Raw genomic sequence first — 16,337 nt, forward strand, 5'->3', positions numbered from 1 at the left:
CCTCCCTCTACACTCTCTTTTCTTTCCATTCTACCAACCACAGAAGAGCACTTCTAAGCAATACATCTAGCCAGATGTACATTCCTTTAATCCCAGCATGTAGGGGGCAGAAGCAGGCAGATCTCTGGGAGTCTGAGACAAGTCTGGTCCACAGTGAGTTCCTGGCCCATTGGGGCTATATAATAAAACCCTGTATCTAAAGCAAACAAACAAAAACCCATCTGAAGAACACATCCCACCAAAGGCACAAGAGTAGATGAACCCTCTTCATGCAGCCATGTAATTATCAAAGTAACTCAACAATAAAATCTTATTAAGCACTTACACACATCTACACTGAAGCAGCTTTTCTTTTTAATTCCATTGAAAACTTGACAGAGGCTATTGTTGAATCAGTGATTAACAGCACTTGTTGATCTTCCAAAAGACCTAGTTTTGATACCCAGCACCCACATGGTAGCTCACAAACATCAGCAACTCTAGGGGATCCAATGTCTTCTGACCTCTTCAGGCATCAGACACACAAATGGTCCGCAACATGGGTGTAAGGAAAATACTCTTACATAAAATAAAACATGAATAAACCTAGTTACAAAAAAAAAATTTTTTTTGAGAAACAGGGTTTCTCTGTGTAGCCTTGGCTGTCCTGGACTCACTTTCTAGACCAGGCTAGCCTTGAACTCACAGAGATACACCTGCCTCTGCCTCCCCAAGAGCTGGGGCTACAGGCAAGCGCCACCTCGCCCGGGGTAAAGACAATTTTTGAAGAAAGAAAATTTGACCTAAAAATAATACAAAATAAAGTGTTGCATACTGTACAGTTCATTTGCACAAGGAAGATGGGTTATCTCCTAGTCAAAAGCCACACTTTAAACCAGCAGTCCATAGCATTTTCTGTATTGACACAAACAGTTTATATGTGTAACATGGCTACATGTGCCTACTTGAAATGCTGAAACTGTGTGATGGTCCAACGTGCCACAATCAATCAGGTCACCAGAGCAGGGAGCCGCAACTGAAGAACAGCCATGCCTTCTCAACAATACACTTAATAAAACAACCTTAAGCAAGATGGGAAGACGCAGCCGGAGCGTGAGCACCACCTTCTAGTGGCCCCTCAGATACGAAAGGCAGAAGGAAAACGTTCCTTTTGCTCCCTTGCTCATCCCTTCTACTACTGAGCTGATCGCTGACGGCAGGAGTAGCCTTTGCAGGCTTCCACATGGAGTAAGAAACAGCAGCTCTCTCGGAACCTTCCAGGTTTGGGGCACCAGATCAGGACTGGTGAGGCACCCAGTGTGTTGGAATACAAGGCTGTTGGCCTACCAACAGCTAGAAAACAGCTCCAATGAGAAACTCCAAATGGTGAAGCATCCGGTGAAAAGGATCAAGAAACTACATGGTGGGCTGGAGAGATGGCTCAGAGGTTAAGAGCATTGTCTGCTCTTCTAGAGGTCCTGAGTTCAATTCCCAGCAACCACATGGTGGCTCACACCACCTATAATGAGATTTGGTGCCCTCTTATGGCCTACAAACAGAACAATATTTATATAATAAATAAATAAACTTTTAAAAAAAGAAGCTACATGGTTCTCAGATTCTCAAGTGTGAGACAACTGCTGCAACTATTTTAATGTAAGCTATTTAACAATCTATATATTTTATATATTATATAATTATTATTTATGTATAACAATTGCTGGTATTATAAATATACATTTATATGTAATATAATTTAATAATATATATTATTCAGTCTGTGGATTGTGCTCCTCTAGAAAACCCTAATGTAATGTACAACTGAAAATTTAAATTCCAAATTATATTTAATTCTAATTTATTTAATTACCTGCACATGGCTACTGCACAGCATTTCTCTAAGCTAATTTGAAAAATAAACATTCAGAAAAAGTAATAAGGAAAATACAAAGCCAATTTTTATCATGCCAAAACATATTTTCTCAATAACACCACACTCATGCAGAAGGCAAAGAAAGAAGGCTATTTTTAATTATGTAAGCAGTAAGTGGCAAATGTGAGGAAATCAGAAGGAAACACTGTCTGAAAGACCTTGGTTATAACACCAGAATTCTGTTTTTATGAGACAGGTCTCACTCAGTAAACCAGACTAAAATCATGCCTGCCAGGGCCTCCCGAGTGTGAGGAGTGTGAGGATGATGGTCAGGTGCCACCATTCAGCTCTGGAATCCTTAGAGACTGTCTTAGTTGCCCCCTCATCTTCAGGACAGAAAGTTAAGGAGGGTTAATGAGGAACCTACAGGGGCTCACAATTCACAGCTGGGGTCAGCACTGAGACCCTCAGAGTCTGCAGACCACAGAACTATGAATACAAAACCCACTGCAGCAGGTACCCCGCCATCGCTCAGTTACACACGAACAACAAACTCAGGGCTTCCTTCCACGGAGGAACAGCCCTCTTCATTGTCCAGGTCAGATCTACAGTCAGTGGCTCTGCCTGCAGTGACAGCACCAGTAACAAATAAAACATTACAGCGAACTGTATTCTTAGTTCAAAACACAAAGGCAGAGTGTTCCCCTTCTTCAGAGTCATGAGAAACAATCACTGTCATAGTCCTGGGTGGCCTTATTAGGCTTGAACAACCCAAACATGACAATGCCTCAAATGACAGGGACATATTTAGTCCAAACTTTTGAGACTTTTTTCCTCCCTGTGGACCAGCCACTATCACAAATGACAAATTAAGTATCCAAGCCAGAAAGTTCATGACCAACTTCTGCCTAACGACTTAGACTTTGTCTCCAAAAGTAAAAAACAGGCTGGAGATAAAGCTATGGCAGAGCTTCCTTCCATCTAAGTGCGGCCCCAGTGGTCTCAAAATTTTAAAGTTGTGGATAAAAAGGCAATGTTGGTAATGGCAAAATACAGATGGAGAAAGATTCAGCAACGATGTTTTCTGTGGTGAATGAATTTCTCATAAGAACTAATAAAGCATAAAAACATCAAAGCAAAACTTTCTGGAAATTTGTCTTGGTATATATTCAAATTACGTTAATTAAACTAAAACACAGTCTTTTTAAAAGTTCACTTAAAGTTAGAAGAAGGTTTTAGTAAAAGAAAACCACAGCTCAAAGAACATGCCTGGCCATCTTCTGTCTACAAACATCTTTACGCTGGAGCTGGAGCTGCTCCAGTTTCAGATGAGGAGACACTGGAAACTGCATTTACTCTTCCAGCCACACAGCAATGACGCTGACTGCAGCACACAACTTAAAATCAGAACCATGAGAAGCAGGAAAGGCTGGCTACAGGGCCATCTGGAAACCCAGAAGACTCGGGCCCTTCCCTTACCTGCTTCACCTCGATCACCAGTTGTGGCACTCCTTCCTCCTTCAAATTCTGACTCTGCCAATGACTGAACAGGCTACTTGTGTCACTAAATCTCTAGCTTCTCAGCTCATATCCTAGATTCCTATCTGTGGCTGTGATAGAACACTGACCAAAAGCAAGCTAACTTGGGGGGAGAGGTTGATTTGGCTTACTGGTTACAGTTCATCAGCGAGGGAGGTCAGAGGCAAGAACTGAAGCAGAGACCACTGAGAAACACTGTTCCCGGTGTTGTCTCCTCTGGCTTGCACAGCTACCTCTCTGATACAGCCAGGCCCACCTGCTTAGGGACAGCACCACAGTAGGCTGGACCTTCCTACATCAATTAGTAACTAAGAAAATGCCTCACAGACATGGCCACAGGCCAATATGATGGACAAAATTCCTTAGTTATAACTCCCTCTTCCCAAGTATGTCTACATTTGTTTCAAGTTGACAAAAATAAAAAATAAAAATAAAAGTAAAACAAACAAACAGGAAACCCTTAAGAGCTCATATTTAAAATGGAGAGTAGCCCCTATGGTAAAGCAAAGTGCTGACACAACAGTAGCTTCCTTCACTCACACACACACTCACACATGAGTTAGAATCAAGGGAAATATTTAACATGAAAAGAATCATCAACAGTCCTATTTGTAGATATGTACCATAGATTTTTACCAAAAACCAATTGGCCACTAACAGTTAATCTCAAGAATATCATGAATGTCAAGATATTGTGGCCTTACAAACAAGGGAGCCAAAGAACAGGTCAGAGGAGAACAGAAGAATCCATTTGAAAGGAGGAAAGAACGGTGGCAGAAGGAGTGAGGAGTGGCAATTATTTCCATCAGAAGCAAACTCCCACTTCTTATGTGTGTCCAATCCTATCAGTCAAGACTCAGGTTAACCACCAACTACACTTTAAGCCTCGAACCAAATACCTGATAAGACTAATATCCTCACTAGTTAAGCTACACATACCAATGACTCTTTTACAATGGTTATCTTTATAGTCCCCGGACAGAGAAATGAAATATTAGAATTTTTTTTTTTTCAAAATGGGGGTTTTTGAGACAGGGTTTTCTCTGTGTAGCCTTGGCTGTCCTGGACTCACTTTCTAGACCAGGCTGGCCTTGAACTCACAAGAGATCCACCTGCCTCTGCCTCCCTGAGTGCTAGGATTACAGGTGTGCTTTTGTGTTTTAGCTTTTTTAGTCTGACCTAAGCTACTAAAGTGTTAAGCAATTTTAGATTTAAATGCTTAATTAAAATATCTATAAGGAAAAGTGATTTTTGTTTATTCAAACAAAATACTCTTCTTCATACATTAATAACATGACACATTTACAAGCAGAAAATGTATTAGATAAAATTCACTATATTAGTTTCAGTTACAAAGGACTGGCTGCACTCCAAAATAACAAACACATACATGAGGAGCCAGTCAATTTTAGATCACCAAGCATCTTTTTCAGTTTTCTAAATTGATTAAAACAATGACTGATAAGTTTTAAATACAAAGGTCAATACAGTTACAAATCCTGTAAGACTAGTTGTATCTTAAATTGCTGCTCTGGAGGGCATTTTGTTTGGGAAAGCTGATGTGTGAGTAGCAGCTGAGACAGTGGTTCTTAAACTCCTTGGGTAACTTCTTTTTGAATCTGGTGATAAAAATACCTATAAATACCTATAAACATTTCCCATAAAAAAACACTTTCAAGTTAGGTGTGGTAGGGCACTCCTTTAATCCTAATACAGAATGAGTTTCAGGACAGCTAAAACTGTTACACTTAGAAACCTTGTCTTGAAAATAACCACAAAAGCCAAGTGCAGTGGTGCACACCTATGATCCCAGCACTCATGAGGCAGAGGCAGCTTGGCCACTTACAAAGTGAGTCCAGGGCAACCAAGGCTACACAGAGAAACCCTGTCTCAAAGAAAAAAAAAAAAAAAAAGAAGAAGAGAGAGAGAACCACGGAGTGGGGGAACACACCACTTTCAAATGTTTGCATATTATTCTTGGTCTTTATAAAGCACACCTCCCAAGCCTAGTCACATAACAAATTAAGAACCCTGCGATAAAAGGTGGCTGGGAACCTTGGGAAAGTTCATGGCTACTAACTAGTGTGGGATTTGCTTTTGCAGCAGTGATGGTAGCGGACTTGATAAAGAGCTAAGAGATGAAATAAGAACGAAATCAGAACACATGGGATAAGGCCTAAGGTCATCTCTTACAATGAAGAGCCTGTGGTGTTAATTTTTAAAGATGGAAAATGAAAGAAGTTAATGGGGATTTGAGGGAGAAAAAGCAAACCCATTAAAAGAAAGCATACATTCATTTATTCAGTCTTTCTTGATCTGAGATTTGTATGAGCTCAAAGTGAGGCCTCAGACTACAAAAGAGAGTGCTTGGGTCCAGGACCCATCTATCTACTGCACACAAAACAGCTACTCTGTGACCTTTAGGTCCACACAGACCAATCCGCCTACTTTGCAAACCATTAGTCAATGTTTTGCTTCGATGTTGTTAGTTCAGCAGTTTATCACAGCATGCAAGACAGGCAATCCTGGCCTACCAGCCACTTCTGAATCTGTCCCCATTTCCGGTCAAAGGAATGATGAGAGGGCTATGAATACAAAAGTTTTATAAACTGAATGGTTTTCAATTCACTGCATTCTCAAAGGAAAAAAAAAAACTCAGTCACACTTGCCCTAGACAACAACAGTAGGTGACTCAAAGCTACACTTTGCAAATACAAGAAATTACTAACCTAATATGTTCAATAACAAAAAGATACATAATTCTCTCCATAGACAGAACTTGTTAATAACTGTTTCTTCTATTTATAATTGAGTATAACCTTAGGAGCATAAAGGCAATCCATTGGAACATTACATTTCAGACCAAGAACTACATCCAATATTTGAAACAGTATCTAAGGGGAAAAAAATTACATTAGCATAGAACACAAATATATAAATTTCTTTTTTTAATTTATCAATAGAAAATGTACCAATAACATCAAAATAAATTGGTTACTACTCCTCCATAGATGTTTTCCCCTTTATAAATAAAACAATGAAACATTTGTGTCAGTTTCAGATCCAAGTCAAAAATCAGAAAGGTTAATGAGTATGTCATCTTAGCTCAATTTCCATTTGCCTGTTTTACTTTTGTCCTCTTTTCTGATGACAAAAGCATAATATAATCTTTAAACTACAGAAAAGCATTAAGCCAATTATAATTCACATTGTCAAACCAAAGTACTGATGAAACCAGTTCTTTCTGACCCTATATAAAGGCACTGGTTGTTCTGATTTGTTTTTGAGTGTTCTGCCAATTTTGTAGTTTGGGGTTTCCCCCCATACTCTTACATGCACATATTTCTATCAAGTATGCTTCAAAATGCTAAGTAAGGATTCAGCAGCTAGCTGGGGTTCACTGTGATTTTTCACTTGGACCTGCACATATCTTATGTCAAAATCTTCCACTCCAAAACTTCTAGGTCACTCCCCATTTAGCACAAAGATCCATTACAGAGGTGTTTCCCCACATTCTATGGGAATAGGATTGACAGTGAGGATGGTAACAATGTAGGCAGAAACCAAATTTATATTGTAAGAGAGAAAATACAGAAAATGTACAGACAGACTTATGAAATGATTGCTTTCAAGGCAGAGAACTGGAACTATGAACTGAAGAATGAAGGGGCCTGACTTTTGCCACCCTGAAGCCCCAGCACTTTTAACAACCCATCCTTTTTATATAATCTCTGTAATGCCCCCTCCTCTCTTTGTCCACTCTGAACTGGTTTATCTAAAAATAAAAAAAACAGTTGCTGACCGAGGAAGGCAAGACTCAGATCTACACTCAAGGGGAGGAGACAGCACCTTGAGAAGAAAGCTGTCCAATCTGGGGCTTTCCCAACCACTGTCTCCTTGTATCTCACAAAAGCCCAATGTACTGAGATTCGAGAAAGTGAGATCTCTCTATCACTTTCTTTCCCTCACCCAAATATAGCACATGCATCCATGCATGCTCACACACAGGCTAAGTCTTCCAGTTACCTCTCGTTGCTGTCTTTCCAGTTCCCTCATGCGGATGTCTCTTGCTTCTGCCCGGGCGGCCCGCTTTGCTGCTAGCCTGGCTTCGGCCTGAAAAGTAACATAAACCTCAGTTTTACAAAAAGTACTTACACACCAGATTTGAGGACACTATCCTCCAAGGATGCTGGAAGAAGAAAATACCATCAACAAGTTAGACTAACTTTAATTTCTATACCTTCCCTCTTTCTCTATTCTCAAGTATCTCTCTTGAAATCAGGGCCATTATCTTTAGCTGCTTGCCTTGACTGCACATTCAATATACAGCTCACTACTCATTTCCCCAGAACTTGCTCTATTCCTGTATTTCTTTTCTTATCAATTCAATCACACAGACTAAGAACTTGAAAACAGCTGCTTTTTCATTTTCAATATTACCAATATTTAAACTATCACGAGCTCTGCTTGTTTCAGGGTCTCTACTCCTTCCCCTTCACTTCCATCCCTCACACTCCCTCTTAAACAGATGTAGAAGGGGGTTGCTAAGGACTGGAAGGAAGAGGAGTGACGAATTAATGCTTCATGGGGACAGTTTCAAGAATGAGGGATGTTTAAAAAAAAGAATGAAGGATGACAAGGTTCTGAAGAAGGATTCAAGTGAGTAAAAACTATAATTGTACATAATGCCACAGGAATGCACACTCAAAATGGTTACCATGGTAAACTCTATGTCATACATATTTCACCAAAAAAAGATTTAGCTACATTCGGAAATAATAACACATGAAATCATAAGTATTTGGAAGTTTAAATAATTTATGTTCTTTAGTCTAAAGTGATCCTAATTCCTAATACTAACATTCAAAAAAAAAAAAAGGGACTAGAAATTCAGGTTGAAGTTTCCTGTGCAGTCAGGTCACTGGATGCTTTGAAATATGAGGCACATGAAGGCTGGTGAAGGATGTAACAAATTAAAACCATATGGGGGTGGGTATGACAGTGTGTGTCTCTCATCCCAGCACTCAGGAGGCTGAGGCAGAAGAATTGTAAATTTGAACCCAGTCTGGACAAAAAAAAAAAAAAAAAAAAAAAAAAGAGTTGCAAGTTAGCTTGGCTCAAACAACAGCAATGCACACTATGTGTTGTGGCATGAACTTATAATCTCAGTCAGTCTCAGCTACTTAGCAGGTTGAGGCAGAAGGACCATAACATAGCAGGTCCTGCAGCATAGGTAACAGAGAAGGAGGGAGAGAGGGAAGGAGAGAGGGAGGGAGGGAGGGAGGGAGGGAGGGAGGGAGGGAGGGAGGGAGGGAGGGAGGGAAATGGAGGGAGAATAGGAAGGAAAAATGGAAGGAAGGCAGGCAGGAAGGAAGGAAAGAAGGAGAAGAGAAAAAGAAAGACTCTATGGTTTTTGCAATGGATTTGCTACCAGAACACAGATGCCATGAAAACTACCTAAATCACAATAGGAAAAGAGAAGACTCATCTATCAACATCGGTATTAGTGGTCATGTAGACTCAGGCTCATCTAGCACTACTGCCCAGGTCATCTGCAAATGTGGTAGGGCAAAAAGAAAGAGAAAACATTTAAAATTCTGTTAAGTATGGTCTAGAGAGAGCAGGCTCAGTGGTTAGAAGCACTCTTCTATTCTTGCAGAGGACCTGGGCTTCAGCTCCTAGTACCCACAAAGTAGCTCACAATATCTGTACTTCTACTTCCAGGTCATCTAATGCTCCCTTCTGACTTCCTTGGGCACCAGGCCCACATGTGGTACACCAAACTTGTATGCAAGCAAAACACTCAGACACATAAAACTCCACAAAACAGATGTTAAAGCTTGTGAAGCAGGCAGCTGAGATGGGGAGGGCTCCTTTGAGAATGTCGGGGTCATAAGATGAAGCGGGGGAGCATGAGCAGCTCTCACCATTGACATCTGAGCCCTGCAAGTATTGCGAGACTAGCACTGATGCCCCAGAGCATAGACCTTTATAAAAATATGGTGACAGGTACATCGTCAAGATTGCCTATGTGTCTTGATTGTTGCTGCTGATGTCAGTAACATTAAAGCTGGTCTCTCAAAAAGCTAGCAGATCACCAAGCAGTGGTGGCACAGCACACGCTTTTAATCCCAGCACTGGGGAGACAGAAGCAGGCGGATCTCTGAGTTTAGGGCCTACCTAGTCTACAAAAGGAGTTCCAGGCCAGCCAGCCACAGAGAGAAACCTGTCTTGAAGAAGAGGAAGAAGAAAAACTGGCCCACCCATGAGCATACCTTCCAGCTTAGACACTTGGTGTGAAACAGCTACAGCAACAAAGTTCTTATTTAGAAAGGTAGCACTTACACCAAGAAAATGAGCTCCAGCCTTTACACTGTAGCATGTATGCCAAATTCCTGGTCTTAGTCAAGTACTAACATGCCTCTGTCCTTGGGATGGAATGTCACTCACAAGGTGGCAATGCAAGCAGAACCACACCACTTCAAGTACAGACTGTCTCCTGCCACCAACTTGTCAAACTACAAGCCTTTGTGCCCGCCCTTCCAGAATGCTTACAAACTGGTGGTGTTGATGCGGTCCCTGTGAACTGAGGGGAACTGTGGTTTTCAAACTCAGTATGGTGGCTGCCTTTCTCCAGCCAATGCCACAACTGAAGTAAAGTGTGTTGAAAGGCACCATGAGGCTCTGAGTGAAGCTATTCCTGAGGGAGCTGGCATCAAACACGTGTGTCTGGCAGTGCTACAAAACAGCAAATTACCTGTCACTAGAAGTAGCTATCCTCACTGCTCATGATTATCCTGAACCATCCAGGCTAAATCAATGTACGTTCTGGCCCTCTACTGGACTCTAACAGTCCACTGCTTGCAAGGTTGCTGAAGAGATAGACTCATCCCTGTTCTGGTACAAAGATGGAAGGCAGTCCTCAGTTCCTGAAAGCTGATGCAGCAGCCACCATCACTGATAAGGTCCCCAGCAAGGCTGTGTAGGTGTTAAGAAGCTTCTCTGATTATGCTCCAAGAAGCACAGGAGCTGGGAAGGCACCAACTCTACCTAGGAAGCTCAAGGGCTGATGGAGTATCATCCCTAATACTTGTAACCTAATGAAAGGCTGGCGTGGGAAAAACCTTCAGAATTAAGAATGTTGTGTGGACACATGTTTGTGTGTGTATGGAAGTTTTGAGTCATTGTTGTTGTTTGTTTTCACTCAGTGCTTATTAACAGAAAGAACTTGAGCAAAAATGTGTCACAAATTTTCAGACTCATTTTTTTTAAAAAAAAGTTTAATGAGAAAGGGGAGGGGGGAAGAGGGAAAAAGACCTCACATACACTGAGTCATCCCTTCCCAGCTGGCAAAAGTGTGGAGGTCAGAACGCACACTTGTACAGTAGTACACAACTGCTTTGGAAGTGGCGGTTTCTCCAAAAGTTCATACAGTTATCATAAAACCCAGCGTCCACCCCAAGATGTGTGCCTAAGGGAAATGAAGACATGTTCCCACGAATATTCACAACAGTTTTGCTTGTGACAGTCCAAATGCAGATAACCAACATTCCACAGCTGGTGAACAGATAAACAAATGTGGGGTATTCACTGAATGGAATACTACTCAGCCACAAGAACAAGCACAAGACTAATACAGGCTGCAGCACGGACAAACCTTGAAAACATTTTGCTAAGTGAAAGAAGAGTGACACATGTGATTCTCTTTCTATAAAATACCCAAGAATAAGCAAATCCATACAGACAGAAACTAGAAGACTGGCTGCAAGGGAAGGATGAGACAGGGAGTAACTGCTAATTAAGAAGGGAGTTCTCCGGGGGCTGATGAAATGTTCTGCAATTAGATAAAAGATGATGATTATATGTCCCAGTACAAAAAAGCAGATTTTTAAAAGCATGCAATATCCTAAAATGGTACATGTGTCAGTCACTGGATTATATCCTTTTTTTAACCTCTGTCTTTATTGTATGTGTATGGGTATTCTGCCCCTATGTATGCCTGTGTACATGTGCATGCAGTAACCACTGAGGCAGAAGAAGGCGTGAGATCACCTAAGACTAGAGTTACAGACAGTTGTGAACCACCATGTGGGTGCTAGGAATCAAATTCGGGGCTCCCTGCAAGAATATTCAGTGTTCCTAGCCTCTGAGCCATCTCTCCAGCCCAATGAATCATATCATAAGTTAGCTTTCTAAATAGATAAGAGTATATCCAAAAACTCCTAAGTTCCAAGGTGTGGAGACTTAGCACTGCAATCTTAGCACTCAAGAGGCTAAGGCAGAAGGATCAAAAGTCTGCCAGCCGTGTCTGCATGATGAGTCTGAGGCCATCCTGGGCTACATGAGAGCCTGTCTCAAAGACACATACAAATACACACAAACACACATAGAGAAAGACAGAGACAGAGAGATTCTAAAATACAAAAACTTCAAGTTCACAAAGTTTAATGTATAAACAGGAGAAAGGATGACCAAGAAGGTTTAGGAAATATCGGATTGAACTTTTTAAGTCAGAATATTTAATAACAACAAACATTAGGAATCTCAAAAAGGGGGCACAGAATATATAGCCTTTCTTGGACCAATTACTAAATAAACCCTAAGTAATCCTTTAAACATCATTCTCCAGAAATACAGTCTGAGGAATAAGCTTATAAAAATAGATCAGACTCCAGTTCAAACTGTGCTAAGTGTGCTAAGGGATAACCTTACCTAAAATTAAACAGTATTATCAGAATAACTTCCTCATAATCAAAACCCAGACTTTTACCTGGCACAGTGGGGCACAACTGGAATCCCAGCTGGTCTGAAGGCTGAGGCCAGACAATCCTGGGCCCAGGAATTTGAATCTAGCAAGGATAACACAGCAAGATCCCATCTTAAAGAAAACTAAACACAAGCCACACTTGGCAGATAGCTGGCAAAGGGAAATCTGGCACTGCTCTGACTTGAGCACTCCGACACTTGAGCACTGACTTGTTAGCAAGGCTGGATGACCGACTGCTTCTAATCCACAAACCCAATCTCTCAGGTACAGAGGACGAATACCTTGCCAATAACATCACCTAACCTGCAGATACTGAGGCCAAGACCCACATTCTCAGACTCACGTGGTAATCCGTACTCTTAAACACCCTACTACAACCCGTCCATTTATACACCAAGTCTGAACCCATCTCCTCATACAAACCACAGAGTTTGGCTGTGGGTGGTTTCAAATAAGCCCCGATGCTGTTTTCTGCGGAACTGCACTGTCTGCTCTACTGGTTCTCCGACCACTCCTGCACACGAGATGCAGATAACCTCTTTTCACTGTGCCCAGCCTTTCTGCTCACCTTATCGTAGTTTCAGCTCTCAGCCAGCGGGAGGGAATCTCAGATCCAGCATCACACATTGACTTCTCAGCCATACTCAACCCCTCCACTTCTAACACCGACAGGGTGAGCTAGCAGCAGACCTTACAGTAAGGGAAATAAGCTCCACCCTTGTCCAGTGGGCAGCCTGGCTTCACTAGTCCCCAGTTTCCTGCAGTGGAGCCCACACCGCCCCACTCAATGCCAAGCCTCAGAACCTCCAAATCTCCTAAGCCCATCCTGTTTTCCACCCAACAGCCTCCCCCTCTTCCCAACAGTTCTTTCCACTTTCACCGAGAGTACCTCAAAGCTTCCTAGTTCTAACTCAGTTTCTCCCTTCTTTGAGACTCCACAATATATACTATGGGTCAGTCTACTGAAAGCCCCAGGAACAAGCACAGGAAAACTTCTCAAACTGAAATGCAATCTGACTTTGGTATACCTTGCAATGTCCAACACTCCAAAACACTCATGAGCTTTCTGCATTTTAAATTCAGATTCTGTGTCTGCTTCAGTTTAGATGACATAGGGACTTGGTTACATTTGCTTTGCTTCCCTGTAGCATTCAATCAGAGGCTCATCTGAGGCCTGCCAATCCTTTATAAACCTGCTTGATCTGCTGGTAATCAGTGCTCACTGATTACCTCCATAAAATGCACATAGCACATCTCACCTGATACTACTATTCTGGTATGAAGCAAAGGTATGTTTACTTCATAGCAGTCTGACTCTAACAATTCAGAGGTAAAAGTTAACCAACTGCAAAACATGCATGCATTGTTTCAGTCGGTGTGGCCCACCAGGTTATGAGGAGTACCTAGTGAGCCCACAGACACGTGGTTTTGTTTATTTTTAGGACATATATCCTCCAAGTATACAATGAACCACAGAGGCTTTCAGAAACAAAATCCTACCACTCAAAACTGTCATACTAATACAGACTGTTTTAAATAAGCTGGAAGGAGAGCATTTCTAGGAAATACAATGTAAATGGTATTCGCTCTCAATGAAGAAAGTTCTGAAATATAGTTTTTTCTCTCTCTCATACATGAGGTATTTATCTTCCTGTGCCAATACTTTTCCACAACAGAAGGAATCTTTCAAATGTGTCTAAAGATGTGCCTTAGGTAGAAAATGCAGGTTGTGGCCTGAAGGAGGCACTCCCTCCACATCCTCCTGCCTAGGACAGACCTCCCAGTCTCTTACCTGTCCTTTTTCCTTTCTGAAGTCCCACTGAAAAGCCACCCCTCCTGTTTCAGGTCAGAGATGCCCCAAGCCCACAACTCTCAAACACTCCCTCCAAATTGCCATTTAAGACTCATCTATCCCAGGATCCTCCCCAACTTCCCCAACTATCTGCCTTTGCTGTCTTCACTTTCTCCTTCTATGGGTTCATCAAAACTGGGCAGAAAGATGGGTCTTCCCGTCTTTAAAAGGCGGGTAATGAACCCCATCCCGGCTTAGCTCCACAGTCCTCCTCCGCAACAAGCATTCACATACCTCCTTCTTCCCTTGTCACTTGGTTCAGATGACAATTTGGCTTCTGCCCAAATCACTGAACTGAAACTACTCTGGCAAAGGTCACTAATGACTACCAAACCCAGCGGAATTTCTAAGTCTTATCTCACTTCTTTCTGGGCAGCTGACATCACTAACCCCTCATTCCTCCTGAAAGCTCTTGGCATCCTGCAGCACCAACGCCTTCTGGCTTTCCTCTGTGCTCTCTAATGTCCCTCCTTCAGAATCCTGTGTGGACACACATTTCTTCTGTAGATCCTTAAAGTGTTAGCCAGACCAGAGTTTCCAGGCTTAATCTCCTGCTCTCTGAATTCTAGTTCTCTCCTGAGTGATACTGACCCATCCTGATCTAACAGACTATTAAAAATGGATGCTGTTCCACAAGAACAATAAATCCCTGATTAAATGTATCGTTTTTTCCTGTAAGTTCCCTCTTCTTATTTATAGCTCTTATGACTGGCCCGTTACTCGGAAGATAAAACGAGGACTCATAAGGCTCTTTCCTTTTCCTAGCCTCCCTCCTCAGCTCAGTCCCTGAGTCCCACCTAACTCAGCTCCCACAATTCTCCTCACTTCTGCCAATCTCCCTAAACCACTCCCTTCCCTCTACCACCACCTTCCTTCAAGCTCTCATCATCTCCTAACAAGATGCACACAGCAACCTTCTCACTGTGATCTTCCCTCCTCCAGACATCAGACACTTCCCATGGTGTCAAGAGAAATTACCCTGAAGTCAAATCTGATTGTGGCCCTGAAGCTTTCAAAGTCAAGTCCAACTCCTCAGCAAAAAAATCCCTTCCTAATGGGCCCCACCCCCCCAGTATCATGACCCCCCCACTGTACACACTGTAAGCCATGAGCTATTAGCCCAGCACCTCACACCCTTCTACCTGCAGATACCTGAGATCATAGTACAAAAATCAGAGAACTGAAACACAAGCAAGCAGCTACTGTGTGTTTGAAGCCAGCCTGAGATGGAGTTAATCTTTTCTCACTCACTAGATATATGAAAACCAGCACTTGGGAGCCCAAGGTAGGAGGATCATAAACTTAAGGTCAGACAGGGCTATATAGTCAGACAGGATCTCAAAAAAAAAAAAAAAAAAGGTAAAACACTTAAGAAAAATGACTAACTCAGATAGCACTGTACTCAGCATTTACTGTGTTTATTTTGTTTACTCTTCCATGGTACTCAGGCCAAAAGAACACTGAAAGACAAATTAAGAGACATAATATTTATTGTGTTGCCTTGGTTTCCAAATTAACAAATAAAGGTTATTACTCCATGTTCCTAGCAACTTCCCTTCAATCCAAATGTGAGGTATCATTTTTCTTAATTAATTAAGAGATGTAACATGTTTACCCATTTTTTTAAAGCTTTTGGTACTTAAGAACAAATACTTAAATTTTTCTGAACATAAGTATTAACATATCCTAGATAAAACCAAAATAATAAAATCAAAAAAATTTAACTCATCAAACTATCTTCTTTTTACTCAGAGACCTTTTGACTGCAAAAACAATCTTATCAAATAAAAAAGGAAATCTAAGGTTAAGAAGTTTAATTACTGAGGTCTGGTTACAAAATAACAAAGAACCCAAGAAAAACAAAAGGTGGATCTCAATGATACAATCTAACCAAAGGAGGGACTGTGAGTCACCTTGTAAAAGTGCTGGGGGCAGAGGCATGCTGCCGGCAATGTCTTCCCAATTCACAGTACTGTTCCTGAAGGATATGAATGGTAAAGATGCCACTCAGACCTAGACACAATGAAGCCTTTAGAACAGTGATGCTCACTTATTTCAAGAGAGAGCAACAAATCAAGGACAGTGGTATATACTGAGAGCAATACTGGTCTTCTTGGAGTCAGTGACAAGCTGGCAGGAAATGACAAGCAGGCAGCAGGTGGATAGCCTGGCAGAAAAAGAGATGCTTCAGCTACATCTCTGCCTTGTCTCCTCAGCAGAGGATAAGGGAGAGAGAGACTGGCTCAATGCATGCCCCAAGGCAATACTGGGTGAAGTCACAACTTAGACCTGCTCTTTCAGAGGATGTGCTAGTAAAATCAGGACTC

The 16,337-nt window shown here is 41.7% G+C and overlaps 1 protein-coding gene across 11 annotated transcripts in view; it reads right to left on the reverse strand.

Moving 5' to 3' along the window:
- Window positions 1–16,337, reverse strand: part of Lrrfip2 (LRR binding FLII interacting protein 2) — a 96,819-nt gene that overhangs the window by 53,803 nt on the left and 26,679 nt on the right. For all 11 annotated transcript variants that reach the window (XM_021654671.2, XM_021654668.2, XM_060385179.1 and 8 more), the window contains exon 4: window positions 7,418–7,504. In XM_021654671.2, coding sequence (XP_021510346.1) covers window positions 7,418–7,504 — 87 coding nt within the window. The remainder of the gene's footprint in view (window positions 1–7,417; window positions 7,505–16,337) is intronic.

Source organism: Meriones unguiculatus, chromosome 6 (genome assembly GCF_030254825.1).
Source record: "Meriones unguiculatus strain TT.TT164.6M chromosome 6, Bangor_MerUng_6.1, whole genome shotgun sequence".
Lineage (NCBI taxonomy): Eukaryota > Metazoa > Chordata > Mammalia > Rodentia > Muridae > Meriones > Meriones unguiculatus.